Here is a 19,888-nt window from a genome sequence, read left to right as displayed (position 1 = left end):
AGCAGATCCACCCTGTGCACTGAATAAAGCAGAGATTCTGTAGGAAATAAGAAATAGCATGATACATAATAGAAGACTGTGTCGTAATACATGTATGCAAGGGAGCTGAATTAAAATTGCATAGAAACTTTAATTCTGACATTTTTTAACTTTTGAATGTTTACTGTGCAGTCTTAAGAATGTTCTTTTTACAGTTTTTGTGTGTAATTATCAAGGTTGGGTTTTTTTAAGCAAATGGAAAAAGCACAATTCCATCATGTGGCATTATACTGACAGCTACATAATTTATCAAGGATGGTTGGAACCTTTTAGACCCACCAAACAGACTTCTGCTGCTTGAGCTAATAGAATAACATAGCAGTAGTAGACTGTTATCCACTATGCAAACTAGCATTAGACAGAGATGATGCACAGACATTGTCAATAGATTTCAGTTATTTGTCAGCAGCATATGAATGGAGAATGTGAAGGAAATATTCTTTAGTGGGCACAGATCTCTGTCCAGTCCACCCAAATCTTGATCACCTCTGCACAGAACCCTCCAACTTGTCTCTGTCCAGTCCTGGAACATCAACAGTCTTGAGTCCCAGTTCCATTCTGTACACCTAGCCAGCCCCAATCTCTCTTCTTCAGGCTTCTCTTCTCAGTTCTAGTCATTCTTAGTTTCTCCTCCTTGTGTTCAGGCCCTGCCCACCTGCCACAGGAAGGCCCATCCTGGGGGTGGTACTTGTGGGGTCAAGATGGACACATGACTGGAAGTAAAGGGTGTCATGTGACCACTCTAAGAACTCCTCCCACCATCCTCTACCAATTGGGTTGGGTTTGGACACTATAGGAGCCCCCCATGCAACTATACTGCAATTGCATTAACCCGGGTCCCAGACCTAGAGTCCCATGACACTGCAGCACTAGGGGGTCCAACTTCAATTCAAGATGAAATCCAGGATCCGAGACCTATTACTTTGCAATGTAGACTCAGCCCCATTTAACTTGGAGCCTGGGAATCATCTAGAACTATCCCACAATTTCATGGGACAACCTCCTTAGTCCTCTTAATGGATGATGTTACCAGTTCCAATTAACTGGTAATTAGAGGGGGCTGGAGCAGCTCCCCATCTGCTGTGGGCAGAGGGCTGCCCCAGCCCTGCAGAGGGCCTGCTGCAGACAGGAGTTGCTCTTGTCCAGAGCAACCTCTGTCTGAGGAGAACCCGGGGCCCCCACAGGCAGGGAGTACACCACTGTCCAGGCAGCCTCTCTCCACGGGGAGTCCAGCTTGCTGTGGGTAGGGGCTGCTCTGGAGGGGGTTGGGAGCCAGCGGCAGCCTCAGTGTGACCTAATGTTAACTGGTTAACTGATGAATGGGAATTTATATCCCTAATGAGATGTATTACAACTGCATTTTTTTGAAGTTACTGCAAAACTATCAACTGTCCTTCGTTTCAACAAGGCAGAATGACAATACTGAACGAACCATGACAATTACATGTCACTAACCCTCCCCACCACTGCTTGAAAGGTACATTCCCCATGGAAGTCAATGGGGCTGGACTATTTTAAATGTAAACCTACTGAGAAATGTATATGTCAATACCATGATGGCAATGCCTATATTATGTAAAGAAAACCTAATAATAATTGCCAAATGATACCACTTCCCAGCCTGCTTACAATGGGCTTGATCCAATTTAAATTTTAAGTTAGGACTAGGCCCAAAGCAACCTGTTGATATTACCCATGAAGATCCAGTTATATTTTTGAAGGATGACTAAATGTTAAGGGACAGATCAGTCAAAGCCCCACTGCCTGGTAGAGGTGATCTTTGAAGAAAGTTGGAGAGACTTTGAATTGACTTCTTCTGACAGCAGTGCTCTCTCTCACTGGACGTTGGATCTTTAGCACAGGTTTCACTTTGTGTGTCAGAATAACTCAGAAATGCGTTGTCACAGCTAACTCCATTTAGGTCTAGACAACGTGCAGCCCAAAGACAGAAGAACAAATCCCTTGAAACTGGAAGTCAAAACATCTCACCTCTTCACAGAGCTCACAAAGGGCTTGTTCACCCAGAGACGCAAATCATGACAACCCTCTCTGTAGAGAGACAATACATCCTTCCTTTCTGTGGATGCGCCAAATGTTTCACGTGGCATCTTAACACGCTGTTTAAATCATCAACTGCTTGGATGAGGAGACTCACAAAGAGTCTGTCCATCATCCACACTGGAGTGACACAGTGATTTCACTGCCACGGTAATAGACCCGATCTCTCTGTGGGCTCTTCTGGAGCAGCATGGAGCCTGCGGTGGTCTCACAGAGGGAGAGGCTGGGGGTGCCTCTGTTTCAGTGGGTCTCAACTTTTTGGGCCCCTGGACTATCTGGCTCAGTGTAAACCTTTCTGCGGACCACCAGTTGCTAATGAAAACTCACTATTAATTACATAATTACACCTGAGCCATTTTGCTAGTGCTGCAGCTAGGGATAACAGTTTAATTTAAATTATTAAACAAATTAAGCATTTTAACTCTCATGTTAATTTATCAACCTTCATTTTAAGTAAAGTAAAATATGAATATATGTCCACCAACACAAAAGGTTTCAATGTTTTCATATCTATGGCAAGGGTCAGCAACGTTTTTTGGATCCGGGACCACTGACACACAGAAAAATCATTTGTGGATTATACACGTGAGAAACAAAAAAACTCCTCCCAAAACCTCCAACCCTCACTGACGTGGCCCCCAACTCAGACACCTCATTCCTTTGGTACACCATGGGGCAAGAGGAAAGGACAGGGAAGACTGAGGTTCAGGTCTTCCCATAGGTCAGATTTACTTTTCTGGTAATTTTTATGGACACCCCCCCCCCTTAGGTTCTGAGGTGGGGACAAAAATGAGGGGTTCAGTGCATGGGACAGGGCTGCCAGTGAGTGGGATAGGGATGGGGGTGCAGGACATGGGAGGGAGGCGGAGTGCAGAAGGGGGCGAGGTAGTGCAGAGAGGCTGGTTGTAGGGATTGATCCTATTGCACAGACACCCACATTCACACTTTTATATAGACACACACTTAACAGAGTTAAGGCAGTACACAGTTTGAAATGGGGTTTCAATTACAACAGGGGTGAAGAGTCTATGGCCCGGGGCCGGATCCAGCCCCTGAGGCTTGGGGTTCTTTCTCCAATATTGGGGAGACCACAAAGGTGCTCTAGTCTGCCCCCCTCCACAGCTGCAACACACAAAAATGTACTAGTCTAGGACCCCCCAGGCTCTGGTGTATGAGGGGAATGTCTTTCTGCTTCTCATTTGGGAGTCACGTCAATGAGTGTTTGTTTGAGGGTTTTTTGCTCCTCACTTGTGTGCAGCCTCCAACCCAAAAAGGTTCCCCACCCCAAATTACAATATGGAGTCACTGCAGTTACAATGTATTAACAATTTAAATGGAGTTTTGGCTACAATATATTAAAAAAGTTTCAAATAAAGTACAACAGATTATTCAAAGGCAATTCTTAACAAGTTACTAATAAATTAATCCAAAAATCCCATTTCATAAAAATTGGGCTACAATTCATGAGGTTACATAATGTCACATTGGTAGATATAATTTATTAAAAGGGCGATTTCATTCTTCAGCCCTACAGCAAGAGAACCAGACAGATCCACCTGAGACCTCTAGATCTGCAGAACCACTGATTTGGCCAGGAGGCAGCTCCCCTTACCGATCTATTGTCTCTAGACCAACATGCTGAGTCTTGTTTGGGCAGCACCAGATAGATGACTGAAACAAGTCTGTCCTAATGTGACCCTAGCAACTGACATTGCTAAGTTTATCCAGTTATGATATGGAATATTCAAAGTGATTGAGACAAAGTAAAGGAAATTGCTTTTAATACTAACAATGAGACAATCTAATTTATTACCTTTCTAGCCCTGGAACCTCTATTGCAAGAGTGGGCAAAAGGGCCTCCGTGGGCTGGATCTGGCCCAACGAGTGGGTAGATCCGGCCCATGGAAGCTCTGCTGCTCCCCTGCCCCAAAGCCAATTACGGCCTGGGGGCGGGAAAGTGCCAGAAGCCTTCTCCACTCTGCCCCCTCCCTGCAAGCAACATGTGCTGCTCGCACGGCGGGGGGAGAGCAGAGGAGGCTTTGCACACTCCCCTGCCCCCAGGCCAAATACAGCCTGGGGGCGGGGAAGCTGCGTGATGCTTCCTTTGCCCCGCCCTAGCCCTGCGAGGAGCCTGCAGCACTTCAAAGCACCGTGCATAGGGCAGGGGGAGGCTTCCCACACTCCCCCAACTCCACGCCCTGATTGGCCTGAGGGTGGGGGAGCGTGCCAAGCCTCTTCCAGGGCATGGGTACCTAGTGGGAAAGGAGGGGGGTAAGGGGATCCCCCGCTCCTTCTGGGGTGGCCCGGGGCTACTTCAAATATTTTTGAAGTGGCCCCCAGGCAAAAATTACTGCCCAACCCTGCTCTATTGCCAAGAAGGCCAACATTAGTAGATTTTGCACCATACAATGTTTTGAACTCATAAAACAAATTTTACATATAGTACCCTAGATTTACCCAGGATTGATCAGATTATCAACTGAAATAATTGTTTTTCTTCATTTAAATCGTTGCTCAAGGATGGGGATAATAGGTTCAACGTGCAGGCAACAAGGAGACCGGACAAGCCAGCCTTTTGTCACTGCAGCAACATCACGCCAGGTGAAAAGTGCCTCTGCATGGCCATAGCAGCTGCAACAGGGACAACTGTGGCAGGAGTGGATGTCCCCTGGCTGGGAGACAGGCAGACAGACAAATTTTTTCACATACATAGTAGATAGCTATCACTTTCTCTATTCCTGATGCCTGAATGGGGTTATAGCAGTGGTCATCAAGCAGTCAATTGGGATCTACTGGTAGAGCTTGGAGCCTCTGACACATGATCCTGACTGGTTTGGCCAAGAGGCTTTCAAGCGCCAGCACTTCAGCTACCCCTCCACTGCTCATCTCCTGCCCTTTGCTTTGGAGCTGCCCCTCCCATAGGGAGTCTCCTGCTTTCAGTGCAGGGCAGGGGAGGAAGAGAAGGGGCATTGATGTCAGGGTGCCCCCTCTCTCACCCTGTATTCTATCTCCACAGAGAAGAGAGGGGGCACAACAGGACTTGGGATTAAGTTTGCTGGCTGCTTTTGGGAGTGGTGCAGGGCCAGGGCAGGGGTGAGCCTGCCTTAGCCCCACTGCATCACTAACCAGGAGCCACCTGAGGTAAGCAGCATCTAGCTGGAGCTCCTATCCCAGTCATGAACCTCCTTCTATACCCCAAGCCATGAGCACCCCTGCATCCAAATGCTATTCCAGAGCCTGCACCTAGAACCCCTCCTACATCCCAATTCCCTGCCCCAAGAGCAGCTCAGAGCCCCTCTCACACTCCAGATCACTTAATCCAAGACCAGAGTCTGCACCCCAATCCTCTGCCCCAGCCTGATGAAAGTGAGGATGGAGTGAGCAGGGGTGGGGCCTCAGAGAAGGGGAAGGAAGGAGGAGGGACAAGGGTATTTATATTTGAGGTAGGTCTTGGATTGCACTTAAATTAAAAATTGATCATGTGCTTAAAAAGGTTGGAGACCACTGGGTTATAGCTATCCTGGTCCACATCATTGACCACTTCCTGCCCCCATGTGGTAATTATAGATTATAACTGTTCCTGCTAGCAGAGCCCTCCCTTTCCATATTATGAAAAACAATCAAATTCCAGGCACATCCCTTTGTCCTGGCACAGCCAAACTCCTACCTTGCTCTAAGTTATAAGATGCAGCTTCAAGCCAAATGTGGTTGTCCTAGCTCTTACTATTTAAGAGGAGTTCTTGAACAAAAACTCAATTTTGATGTCAAGTTATTATTGATGCCAACAGTTCAAATAAGTACTGTAATTACATATTGGTCTTCATGTATGAAAACAAAAAACAGGATTTTTAAAAGGAATCTCAGCATTGCAGCACCCAGCAATGCAATGCCTAACTGATTTAGAAGCATGACTCATTTCCAAAAGCGATTTAAAGACACTTTGGAACCTAAGTCCCATTGACTGTCAGTGGAGCCTGATTCCTTTTGGAAATGAGAATTATGTTCTTCAGTCAGCCCACAAACTAAGTGCTACTACATTTGTAATCTTGACCCTTGCAGTTTCCAGTACACTATACATACACTACAATGAGATACCATCAAGTGGCCATACAGAGATGACCCGTGGGATTACTAATTGATTATGAAATTTCCACCTTCACATTTATGGTTTAAGTATGAAACAGATCAGTAGTTCCCACTATTTGTTGGCCTAAGTCAAGTGAGTTGGTAGTTTCATTTCAGTTCTCGATAGGTGTGTGTGTGTGTGTGTATGATGTCAGCAAACGACCATAACTGCAAACCACCAAATTCAACAAGGATGCCCAAAAATTAACACAAAAACTGAACTTCCCTCTTACTATTAGATGAATAGTCATAGATTCCAAGACCAGAAAGCACCATTGTTCATTTACACTGATATCCTGTATGAAACAGGCCAGACACCCTCCTCTAAACAGTTCCTAGAGAATATTTTTTAGAAAAACATCAAATCTTGATTTACAATGTCAGTGATCCATGACCCAGTAGACAACAGTTGTATTTTTTTTAATAGTTAATTGTCCTTATTTAGGGTTTGTCTACACTACCAAGTTTTCTCCTTGAGAACACCCAGAATGTGATTTATTGCTTTGCACATTTGCAGCAGTACAGCCCTAATGGCAGACTTCTCCACTCCAGATTGTTATGGGTCAGCTGCAAATCAATCAGGAGTTGCCAACTCCCACACAGCAATTGCCACATGCTTCTCTGTTCAGAGACAGCTCTTATTCTGGTATCCACGTGTCACTGTTCAGGGGCCAGCTCAGCACACAGCTGTAGAGTTTGCTTTACACATCCTAAAGTTCTGTAGCCACTGCTCTTCATCCCACACCTGCATGATGATGTGATCCCACCACTCACATTCTACCCTCTACAGGTGCTCTGAGAGGGACAAATGCAATGCCAAGCTGTTGCTGTGCGTATCATGCAGAACATTAGGTGCTGTGAGTCTTCTTCCGTAATCTCAAGATTAACTGTGTTGCCATGCAGGATATCCTTACTTAACAGAACATAGGAGAGAAGTGAGGGATCCATTCTCTCTCATTGCAGATGTTCGAGTATACAGCAAAGAATGGCAGTTGGAAAAGTGGTGCAAAAAGCCAGAAACCCCTGGATGTCTGGGAAACAAAGCAGTACCTAACTAGTTTTTTTTCGCATGGTCCCAAGATGTGCTGCGCTCCCTTCTGCATTCTTCCAACACTTAGTGATACATACATGGAATGCCTACCCACAGTGCATGGCTCTGTCAACAAGGGAACTAAAAATTTGGACACAATTTACAAAGGGAGCATGTGAACACACCTTGCTGATTTTTCTTTTGTCTACGATATTTTCGTCAACAAAACCTTGGGTATGTTTAAACTGCTACACGTATGCCTTATTCCCAAATCAGAATTTGCTTAGCTTCAATTTCCAACCACTAGGTCATGCTAAACTTGTTTGCTACACTGAAGATGCCAATATCAAATATTTGTTTCTCATGCAGGTACTTATACATTGTGATCAAGATATCCATTTACTTTCTCTTTGTTAAACTAAACTACATAGATTGAGCTTCTTGAGACTATCGCTATAAGGCAGATTTTCTAATCCTTTGATCATTCTCTCAGCTCTTTTCTGAACCCTCTCCAATTTATCAACATCCTTCTTAATGTTTGCATCAAATCTGGACACAATATTTTAGCAACAGGTCTCAGAGCCAAATACAGAGGTAAAAATAGCTTCACTACTAGTCAAGATTCCTCCAGTTTATGCATCCAAGAGTCACAGTCTTTTTGGCTATAGTATTACATTTAGAGTTCATGTTTCATTGATTATCCATCATGATCCCAAATTTTTTTCAGTGATTGCTTCCTGGATCTCCGGATGAGTCCTCTCTCTAACAGGGTTAGGGGAGCATGCACTTTCGCATCCTGCATTGTTCTTACCTCTAGATTAACAGAGGCCCAGCCCAGTGACAGGGGAGGGGGCAAAAGCAGCAGTCTCGGGCCTTTTAAATTGCCACCAAACCCCTGCAGTGTGCATTCCAAGCAGTGCTGACAACTGTCTTGGGAAGGGGCAGTGCATCCCAGGCTGCCCTGAGGCTGCCTGAGGGAAGCTAGCCACAGCCCTGCCCCCTTCTGCCTGAAACCCACCCTTCCAGGGACACAGACCCAGGCCCACCCCCACATCTTGCCCAGGGGCCCAGCAAATCTGTTGGCCCTACTGGCAGAGGCCTTTATCTTGCAGGGCTCTCAAATTAGTTTATATGCTTGCAAAAGCTAAAGAAAAATTAAGTGTTTTAAGTTAATTTTAGTATATTTTACCAGATTAATATTTGTTAATCTATCCTACATTCCAATTTGTGAATTTCTCTACCCACACACATTGCTTTCAGATATTTATTCCAACAAAACATGGCTAACAGAAATTGCAAAGCGTCTGCTATTTTTCAATTCTGCTCTGACTCATGCTCCTTTTGTTCCTATTGATTTTAAGGAGATAGACTTCTGCTATTTGAAGGTCATCAGAAACATTATATAAGAAACCTTGAACATAGCTGCTCAAGTCACATAATGATTAATTTTTAAAGAATTTCATCAGTAAAGTAGAAGTTGAAAAATGCTGAATAAGAGGATTTCAATTAATTTTTTATTCTTTATACAAAACCAAAATAAATCATTGCAAACTGATAATGGACTGAAGTATCATCTCATGTCCCAGGCTGTATTCTTTTGTCAACAATGCAATCTATAGTCCAATTTTATTCCAAGATTATTCCATCTTCCTTTAAAACTATGAGGTCTCCATCTTATATCCATGTTTCTCTAGTTCAGCTCTATATTATAAAAAAAAAAAAAAAAAAAAAAAAAAAAAAAAAAAAAAAAAAAAAAAAAGAGAGAACCAGAAGTATGAGTGAGACAATAAAATACTGACAGATATTTGCAAAGCCCTTTAGACTACGACAAGAGGCAATCAATAACCTAATGTGCTACTGTCACTTTTGATACAAATAAAAAAAATGTAATACTGCACATTTTGGCCTCACCTGCTTAACATTCCTATAAGATTTCAGCTCAATCATGCTTTTCCAACTTTTTTTTTTTTTTTTAAATCTGGAGTTCGTATCCAAAAGGCTTGTTTAATTATAATCCTTGCATCTTATTAAGTCAGGCAGGTGCTTTTTTTCACCCCATGTTTAAGACAATAAAACTTCATTAGAAATGACAATACAGAACATAGGTTTCTCCTGGTAACTCTTCACAAGAGCTCATTATGAACAATTAAATCTGTTACTAGCACAGATTTTTTTTAAAGAAGGCCAACAATCTAGGAACAAAGCTAAAATTCTTTTTAGAAAGCCAAACACACATTTTTACATTGCAGTCATCAGTACAGTATCTTTGATCCTCTTAATATACAGAAGGTCCTTAATCTTGTAAGCAGACCCACTGACTTCAATAGCACTATACATGCTTAAAATTAGATATGTATTGAATCAGAGCCCAAAATGAATAAAGGTCCTGTTTCTGCAGTTCTTACACCGGCATAACTTCCACTCAACTTGTTTTGACTGATTAAGGGCTTCTCTTCAAAGAGCTTTACAGATGGATAACTGTGATAGTTTAGATAAGGAAGTGATCTGAACACACACAGAATCAATCTTTGTAAAGACAAAAACAAAAAGCAGTCATGTAGCACTTTAAAAACTAATAAAATACAGTAATTCCTCATTTAACACTATAGATATGTTTCAGAAAATGATTGTGTTAAGTGAAAACATGTTATGCAGGGTCAATTTTCTCACTGAAAATAATGGAAAAGGTGGGGGTTGTGTTTCAAGCAGTGGTGTCTGTTGGGACCAAGACATAAGGTTGGGGGAGAAAGGGGATTGGGTTACAGCAGGGAGGGGAGGTGTTTGGCTCTGGGGAAGGAAAGGGGAGGGGAGGAGGATTGGGTTGGGACTATGCTCCTGTGGTCCGCCAGGACCCGCACTGTGTCTGGCAAGGGGGGAGGGGGGGGCAGTTGCCGGGAAATGGCGTGGTGAGCAGCGAACCCTCTGCCGCTTTGCAGGGAAAGCCCTGCGCAGCTGCCGGCAACAGGCCAGCTGGAGAAATCGTGTTATTCCGGGGATGGTCGTGTAATTCAAAAAATGTTCTCCCCAAAAAAATCGTGTTATTGCAAAAATGTGTTAAGCGGGCACGTGTTAAATGAGGAATTACTGTAGTTTATTAGGTGATGAGCTTTCGTGGGGCACACCCACTTCTTCAGATCATATTCTGAAAGTGAATTGGCATGACCATTATATAACAGAGGGATACAATGAAAAAAGTAAACAAATTACAAACTAACAAATCAGCTACATAGAACAGAAGGTGGGGGTTAGGGAACAAGGAAGAGATAAGAAAGGAGGAAATTGCTTATTGTAAAAGTCAATTAAGTGGAGTTCCAACAAATCTTTGTTGACCCAATCTAGAAGCAAGGTTGAAGTTCCATTACTAAAATGTAAGATTTACTTTTAGGACACTAGTCAGTTGTGTTTCAGGATGGCTGAAACATAACAGGGATACCCAGCAGATTGTGGTAGAGGAATACTGTTCCTCCCTAAGACTTGAGTCTTTAATTTTAATAGAGATGAGGACAGATTATAAATACTTTACTACAAGATTTAATTAAGGTTAGTTTTCACAGTTGTACGTACCATATATTGAAACTTCTCAGACAGCTTTTTCTGACACACTTTGAGGATTCCTGCTACATTATTGATAAACACTGTCCTTAGAGCAGGGTTTCCCAACCTATGGGTCAGGACCCAAATATGGGTCGCCATTACATTTCCAAAGGGTTACCAAGTGTCTCCCCAAGTGGCTCTGCCCTCCTTACTCCCTCCATTTTTGAATTGCCTTGGGTCACCAAGTCTTCCTGAATTGTCAAAATGGGTCCCCATCTGGAAAAGGTTGGGAACTGCTGCTTTAGAGTGATAATATATTTAAGACCTGCAATTAACTTGAAACTGACAACAAGCAATTACGCCAACAGGATTTACTTTGATACCCTCTACCAGAGGGTCACCTTAACCTTGTTTCTAAAACAAGGGAGTCAGTCCAGTAACTATCTCAATCAAACTACAGCACAGATATTTTGTTATGTTTACAACCTAAGGAGGGGTGAGTTTTAAAACACAAGTTTGTATTGATGAGTCAAACTCCTTAAATTATAGTTAAGCATCAGTAAAAGGTTAACATAGAAAGTAGAATTAAACAACTGGATTAGAAGTGTTCCTGTCCATAGACATTTAAAAAAGTGTTTTGGTAATTTTTCCTCCCTGTAACAAAGTCTAAAACTGCCACTCAAACTTTCTGGGAATTACTTTGCTAAATGGCTTTTTGCTGCCAGATGACGACTTATCATAAGAAAACTTTTTGTGAGAACACAGTAGTACTGACAAGTCTTTTGTCTGGAAAGGATTCTCTGTTCAGGATGGAAAGTTTTTGAAATCCTGAAAAACTGTACAGGATGAGAAAGTTTGATTAAAGCAGAGCAGGAAAAGACACACAGGTGACTGAGGGTTACTTCATTGTTATAGCATGACACTAAAGTACAAGGGCTGGTCACAAGTAGTAAGGCTAGCTTGCTTATGACGGCAAACGTTGCTTTTAAAAAACTCTTTGGACCACTTAAGTAGTTATTTGCTCTGGTTTTTCTTTCAAAATTTTTTTCAAAAAACTGAACATTTTTTAAAAAAGTCCAAGATTTCACCCAACTAAAAACTACAGGTTAAGTTTTCTGTTCAACTTCTAAGTGTAAATTAAACTCCAAGATTACCTTAACTGATTGGAGAAATCATCTTCTACATTGTCATCATCCCAATTGTCTTCCCAGACATGTGCATCTTCATCTTCATCTAAACCAGCCCAGTCTAAAGGACAGAACACACACAAAGTCTAAATATTTTACACAAAGTCTGGTATCGGCAAATAGGTCTGGCCATTGGATATGCTGAAATGTCTTCAACACCAAACACTTCCTCTATGTTTATAAAAAAGTTCTGCTCATGTTAAAGTGATTACAAGAATAATAGAATCTTATAATGGTTTCAAACACCATAACTTCTTGAATTATAATCAAAATACAACTTTAAACACTTACAATCTTAGTATTCTGGATTCTATGATTATTTGTCCATAAAAAGAATATTAACTAAACTATTAACTAATTAGAGGATCTATAACAAGATGGCAAAGATAAAATATAACATTAAGGGAAACCAGGTAACAAGTCTATAAAGACTTTTAGATAGTCTGCAATTCCTTAGGGCTGCATGGAAATATTAACTTTAAATGTTGAGTGCTTTTATTGCTAAGAATCCTCAAAAAAACCCTCTTTTACTCAATCCATTTAGACCTTCCACTTCTAACACAAAATACTGAAATTACAAGTAACTTTTCTAGTTAAAAAAAAAAACTAGAACAAGAAGGGTACGCATCTATAATTATACAATAAGTAGCTTTACATTATTTTTAATGCTTCCCCCTCACCTTTAAAGCTACCAGTTCTATTTTTCATATAGGGAGAGTTGTGTTTTTCTATTGCTGCAAAAATAAAGATAACTTGCAATTTTACTTTTCTGGTTTTGTCCCAGTACTACAATACTGATAATAGGCAGAAGTGTCAGCTAACCTTGCACCTGGAAACTCTTCTTGGGCTTCTTATTAATATAGAAGAGTAGCAAAGCACTGCATCTGAAGTAAGTTCTCCTGGAGTACCAAAAAGGTTAATGGTACAGTACATATTTTTGACATTTGATGTCCATGGAACAGATTTATTTTATTAAATTAATATTTTAAAGGTAATATTGCCAGGTAAGTTTCAGAATTGCAGTGTTCATCTCCGATCTCCAAATGGCTGTGCAAATTTCCTCTTAGCTGTGTGGCCGCACAGCAGCCTACAAAGCACCGAACAGGTGCTTAGTGCTGCAGTGGGGAAGAGGTGCTTTGCCCCCAGCCCCAAATCTGCCACTGACAGAGAAGAGGTGCCCCTCCTCCTGAGGAAATTCTGGTGTTACATCCCATCATAATTTACAATCCGCTTTCTACCAACCGATAAAAATCAAAGCTTTCCAGCAACCACCAGAGTAGCATTGCACAACAAACGGAAACTGACTGGGAAGGGCCACAAACAGATCCTGAGGGATTGCAACTATGCTTCCTCTCTTTGGGAATATAGGGAAAAGAGGTCCTACAACTTTCCTACTGTAACATGTGGTTACAGTATTAAAAAACTGAGATCAGCAGGAACAGATACCACACACGATCTTAGAAGTAGCCATTCCTAGCCAACCACACATGTAAAGGATTTGATGGAGAAGTGACTAAGGTTTAGTTTCACAATCCATATAAAGTATCCCTTTTATGTGGAGGGGCTGAGCTGGAGCCCTGAAGAAACCAAAGGAAGGAAAAAAGGGGTGGAAAGAGACGAGACAAACCCCTTGAGGCAGGGACTCTCTCTTTACTGTATTTGTAGAGTGCCTAGAAGGATACAGTCCTGGTCCGTTAATAGGGCTCTTAGGGACTACAGTAATATGAATACTAATAATGCAAAAGAAATAACTAATTACTCTACTGTCCTTTTCAACAGGATAGTCACATGCAATTCGCAAACAATAAAACTGAATTACAAAGAAGATAAGGGCATTAATCAGCACTACTTACAATAAGCTTCGTGTTTATTTACACACAGTGCATTTAACTTTCAAATGTAATGTTCCTACAAAGACTATGAACAGTGTTGTATTATGTATTTCAAAGACAGTCCTTCACAACAGATAAAAAATTAGCTTAGGTCAGTTTTTACCCTACAAAAAATTCAGCCATTACATTAATTGGCAACAAAAGTCTCAAATGATTTGAGGTGATACAATCAGGCACAATGGCTCAGAGAGGTTCAAAGTGATAGCTGTAAGACAGACTGACGCATTTTTAATTCACGAAAAATTGTATCGTGCTTCAAGGAGCTGGGCTAAGATGTCTTCCACATTAAAGAGGGCGAAAAATCAGACGAAAGCAATAAAAAGAGCCTAAATTATGCTCTTATTCCTGTAGCTACAAGACTTTAAACTAGCTGTATGTTGACACTATACACTAAGCTTGTGTACGGAAATTATTATTCCAGTTACATTATATGCCTGTGACTGGGTAAAAGTAAAAAATGATATAGCATTATCTGGGATTTGGAAGTATCAAAAATGTTTTTCAAAGTCTGCTACCATTAAGTGTTATTACTATAAACTAAGGTTATAAAATCTATTTTGACAAACTAGTCGTGATGGGAGTCTTAGAAAAGTATTTTAATATTCTGATCACTGTGTGGTGTATTCTAAGTTTCAAAAATGAAGACAAAATAGATTTTTGTACTCAGCTCTACAATACCAAAAACCATATGATTTTATACCACTGAAAAGGATCACACAAGACAAAAATGACCAAATCGTATTATACCAGAAAGTACATCATACTCAACTTGAAATGAAATACTCCATAAATATAGAAAACATCTGTTTCAGATATTTCAGAATTTGGTATGATGATAATTATTTCTTGAAACAGAGTTAAAGGAGGAATTATAGAAGTTAAGAAAGCTTATGTAATGTATTAGTTATGCTTTAACACAAGTTTGCATTACCTAATTTCCCTAGGTCAGAAAAAGGGAATACCGGACATAACAGAACTCTAACAACATGTACTGCTGCACAGGTAACTTGTGAGAGACTCACAATTTGAGATATTAGTGAATGTTTTTATAATCAAATATTTATCCAATTATTTTTGCTTAAGCAATAAAAATATTTTACTGGTGGTATAATGACTAATAGCAGTGGTGTTTTTGTAAGCTATATCAAGAAGCATTTAGTGCTGAATCATCAGGCATACAATATACAAAGAATTATTTTTAATATAGTTAACATCTATATCAAATTTCAATCAAACTGTAGGACAGTCTGGAATTACTTTTCAGATAAAAATAGAATGTCCTCTATGAAACATTTTCAGACTCTCTTAGAACTCAGGGCATTTAACTTAAATAGACTATCCATGTCACCTCATTTAGTTGAACTTCTCCAATCTGGGACTCTGGTACTACAGGACTACAGATGTTGCTGGATCAGAGAGCCCTATCAGCTGGGAACAGGGGCTGGCATCTGGGAGCCTGGGTATGGCCTGGGGCTAGAGGCACCCCAGAAGAGCTTGGCAACAGACCTCCCCTTGTCCAGCAAACTCCCCGACTGAGAACCGGTCAGGTCTCAAGGGTGTTGGATCAGGGAGGTCCAATCATATTATCATAATATAAGGACAGTGTGTGCCCAAATAACTATCCACATTTTGACATTGGTGACATTTTGATTTTTCCATTATATTTGTTCTTCAAATTTATCAGAACAAGGTTATGGTACACGGTTCTTTTTCTACTATAGCAGTTACAAGAGAATTTCAACAAAGGTCACTTGAATTTATTGAAGAGATAAAGACTCAAGTATTTAGAAAACTAGGATTTGGGAGGACCTCTCTCCCCGTGAGAGGGTTTGGTTTGAGACATTTAGAAGTAATGTATTATTCATTTTTAGTGACCACATTTATCCAATTCAGTATTTATATTGTATAGATCCCCCACCATCCTCATGGCAAACTGAATGTATACATTTGCTACTATAACAAATACAGGCAGTCCCCGGGTTACATGGATCCGACTTACATCGGATCCCTACTTACAAACGGGGTGAGACAACCCCGCACTAGCTGCTTCCCCCCAGCAGACCAGGGAGACGTGAAGCTAGCGCCCCCACTCCCCGCCCAGCAGACCAGGGAGACACGGAGCGGCTTTTCTCAGCAGACACCTCAGCTTGAGAATAAAGGACTGAGGGAAGTGAGGTGTGGGAGAATAAAACTGAGCTCTGGAGAAATGTTTGGCTAGAGTTTCCCCTACAATATGTACCGGTTCCGACTTACATACAAATTCAACTTAAGAACAAACCTACAGTCCCTATCTTGTACATAACCCGGGGACTGCCTGTAGTAGGAAGTGTTCTTCCTTACTGCCTTTTCTAAACAAGCCTATCTTCTCAGTCCATCTAACCAGTTAATGTAACAATTGCAATAACCTGTTTCTCTCTCTAACTGGAAATATTATCAGAGGGATAGCCGAGTTAGTCTGTAACAGGAAAAACTTAACAAATAGTGTGGTAGCACTTTAAAGACTAACAAAACATGTAGATGGTATTATGAGTTTTCGTGGGCACAGCCCCTTTCTTCAGAAGACCAGCTGTGCTCACAAAAGCTCACAATACCACCTACATGTTTTGAAGCAAAATACAGGACTATGTAGCACTTTAAAGACTAACAAGATGGTTTATTAGATGATGAGCTTTCGTGGGCCAGACCCACTTCCTCAGATCAAGTAGTGGAAGAAAATAGTCACAACCATATATACCAAAGGATACAATTAAAAAAAATGAACACATATGAAAAGGACAAGTCACATTTCAGAACAGGAGGGGATGCGGGGGGGGGAGGGGGGAGGATAAAGTCTTTAAAGTGCTACATAGTCCTGTATTTTGCTTCAGCTACACCAGACTAACACGGCTACATTTCTATTACTAACCTACATGTTTTGTTATTCTTTAAAGTGCTACCACACTATTTGTTGTTTTTAAAGATTTTCCTGGAAATATTATATTTGATAAAACCTATTTGATAACTTTATGGCTTCCAAATGTACACCAAGTATGAGGAAGACAGCATAACAAAAATTGTGAACACCTCCCTACCCAACATGACCTACACCAGTAGTTTTCAACCACGAGTCTGGGGCCTGCAAGTTGGTTTCAGGGAAACCATTAAGCAGGGCCAACATTACATTCACGGAGGCCCAAGAAAGTGAAAGCCTCAACAAAGCGGGTCAAATCCCAGACCCCACGCCCTACTACCCGGGGCTGAACCCTGAACAACTAAGCTTCATGGGACAATCTGTGGCACGGAGCCCCATGCAACTGCTCTGCTTGCTACCCCATAACACTGGCCCTGGATTTTATATGCAGAAAAAACAGTTGTTGCCACACCGGTGGGCCATGGAGTTTTTAACAGTACGTTGGAGGTGTGGGGGTACTCAAAGAAAAAGGTTAAGAATCCCTGATCTACATGTGAGCAATTCCCTTCATTAACCAATATAAGCCATCCCTTTAATCAGCAGAACTTTTAAAGACTTGAGGAAAATGGACAATCATGCATTATTCTGAAGTCTATTCTGAAGTCTTCCAAGATGAAATCTAGGATTGGGGATGTGAAAGCATAAATGTGTACATGGTTAATTGAGAAGCCAGGGCTCAGAGTTACACACAGCCGCCTGGGCTCACAGAAAGCTAGCACATACCAGCTCCTGCAAAGCTGCCTCTCCCCGCCCTTCCCTGTACTGCTGCCTCTGTATCAGAGGCAGCAGCACCAGAGTCGGTAGGAGCAGTGAGCAGCCTCCCCCCTCATTCACCCTGCTGCCTCTGTCTGGATAGCAGTCCCTCCTCTCCCTCCGGTGTGTAAACGTGTAACTGCTGGAACTTTCAGCAGTCACATATTCACCAAAATAAACACATTAACATCCCTAAGACAACATTTTTATTTACAAGACTGAAAGAGAAAGTTCCTTATTAATAACACTGTTTTTCTGCACATATGAAGGGTTGTAGTAAAATCCAGGTAAGACTTATTCACTAGCTTTTTATCAAAATGCAGTGGAATTTGTGTGTCAAGATTTAGACGTCATAAAGAAAGCTGCTATCCACTACTGTAATTGAATCCTTTTATTACTCTCACATGACCTCATTTTACATCCATCATTATTCCTTTTCCTTCCCCTTATTAATCTTGTCATCTAGACAAAATGTTTGTTTGTATTTGTTCTTAGCCATTGTGTATGATGGCAAAAATCAAGCAATCCTAATGAAGTCCAGCAACATGAAACACATTAGTTCTAAGGGATGTAAAATCATGTTTAATCAATTAACTGATTAAACATTATGTTTAAGCAGTTAACTGCTTAAAGTGAGATAGGCTTCAGCCAGGCTCTTGCTCCCCACTTCTTCGGATGAGTGTTGTGCCCACGAAAGCTCTTGATACAATATACAATTTTTGTTAGTCTCTAAGGTACAACAGGACCACTTTTTTTTTAAGTTACAGATTAACATTGCTACCCCTCTGAGACTTTACTACAGACTGAATTTCTCTGGTGTCACAACATGTTGGACCTGCAGCTGTGCCACAGAGTCCTGGCAGCCCCCTAGAGCAGGGGAGCCCAGGCAATCTGCTGACAGACCCCAAAGTCTGTCAGCAAAGGGGACTGACCACCTCTAGTCCAAGGAAGTGAAATCAGGGGTCCAAGCTGTCCCTTTCCCTATGTTCTTCAGATCTGTCGAAGCTCTGAGGTTCTCTGAGTACATGGAATGCTGATGCATTTCCTGAACACATTTTATTTCTGATTAGGAAAAAAATGCTAGTCTAGGCTTAGGAATGCCTTTCACAAAACAACACTGTATGCATGACAAATGTGTCTGCATTATTCCCTAATACATTTAAAACGTTAATGAGAATAGATTCGTTTTTCAGAGTTCGACACACACGGACAAGACACATTGTTAGGATTTGGCAGAATGGGACTGTGAGCATGGCAGGCAGACGGGCCCGAGCTCACAGAAAGTTACTCGGGCTAAGTGAGCCAGTAACAAGCATGGGTTTCTGCAACGGGAAATCTCCACGTGGTGTGGAAAGCCGCCGGCTGGGGAAAGGCTGCAGAGAAGCCAGCGGCTCGACCCGCGCTTGGGGGTGCAGGGCTCCAGGGGGCTCGCTTCGACGAATGGGGCAGCCCACAGGAAAGGCGAGCAACGCCAGCCCGGTCCCTAGGCCCGGCGCAGGGAGGCGAGCCAGCCCCACCGCGCGCTGACTAAGCCCGGGCAGCTGTGCGCGGAACGGAGCCAAGTGCCCGAGCAGGGAGCCGAGGCCCAACCCCACCGGCACCGGCACCCCCCTTCCGCGCCCCCCCCCATCGGGCCCCGGCCCCACGGCAAACCCCCAGCCGTCACCTTCAGCCGGGAACTCCTCGAACTCGTCATCCTCCTCCAGGAGCCCCAGATCCACAGGCTGCTTCTTCTCGGACATGATCCGCCTGGGCCACTGCCGCTCTAGCGTCCGAGCCGGCCGCGGGGTTACGTCTCGACTGCCCCGCGGGGCATGACGGGATGCTGGCGGACTCAGCGCTTGAAACGGCGCATGCGTCGTAACGGAGTCTCTCGGTTGGTCAGTCGGCGATAGCGTCTTGCCTCTCCCCGCATTCACTGCTCCCTCAATCGCTCCAGCCCCGCCCGCTCTTTCCCTTCTCGCGCACAGCGAGCCCCGCCCCTCCCTCTCCTCTTGCGCACAGCTAGTCCCTCCCCCTTCTTCGTGTGCCCTCCCACTCCTCCCCTGCCGCCCCTCAGCCACTGTCACCTCCCCCTGCTCCCTCCTCTCAGCCACTGTCACCTCCCCCTGCTCCCTCCCTCTTCCCACCCCCACTGTCACCTCCCCCTGCTCCCTCCCCTCCCACCCCCACTGTCACCTCCCCCCCCTCCCTCTCCCACCCCCACCCTCCCCCTTCCCTCCCTCCCACTGTCACCTCCCCCTGCTCCCTCCCCTCACCCCCCCACTGTCACCTCCCCCTGCTCCCACCCCCCTCTCCCCCACCCCCAGCCACTGTCACC

The 19,888-nt window shown here is 42.8% G+C and overlaps 1 protein-coding gene across 1 annotated transcript; it reads right to left on the bottom strand.

Moving 5' to 3' along the window:
• Positions 1-8,744: 8,744 nt before the first annotated feature.
• Positions 8,745-19,404, bottom strand: SEM1 (SEM1 26S proteasome subunit). The gene is made up of 3 exons (XM_075922332.2): positions 19,235-19,404; positions 11,941-12,034; positions 8,745-8,953 (listed from the first exon to the last, which is right to left on the bottom strand). The coding sequence occupies exons 1-3, from the start codon at positions 19,308-19,310 to the stop codon at positions 8,911-8,913; spliced, it is 213 nt and encodes a 70-aa protein (XP_075778447.1). The 5' UTR covers positions 19,311-19,404; the 3' UTR covers positions 8,745-8,910.
• Positions 19,405-19,888: the final 484 nt, after the last annotated feature.

This window comes from Pelodiscus sinensis, chromosome 2, assembly GCF_052426305.1.
Source record: "Pelodiscus sinensis isolate ZL-2025 chromosome 2, ASM5242630v1, whole genome shotgun sequence".
Taxonomy (NCBI): domain Eukaryota; kingdom Metazoa; phylum Chordata; order Testudines; family Trionychidae; genus Pelodiscus; species Pelodiscus sinensis.
The sequence above is the reverse complement of the archived record's forward strand: the minus strand, read 5'-3'. Positions and strand labels throughout refer to the sequence as shown.

Excerpts from the sequence above, each read along its gene's own strand:
- SEM1 (XM_075922332.2), bottom strand. The coding sequence starts at position 19,310 with ATGTCCGAGAAGAAGCAGCCTGTGGATCTGGGGCTCCTGGAGGAGGAT. Across the intron at positions 12,035-19,234 it reads CGAGGAGTTCCCGGCTGAAG|ACTGGGCTGGTTTAGATGAA; the intron begins GTGACGGCTGGG and ends TCTGTCCTTTAG. Across the intron at positions 8,954-11,940 it reads GATTTCTCCAATCAGTTAAG|AGCTGAACTAGAGAAACATG; the intron begins GTAATCTTGGAG and ends TTTATAATATAG.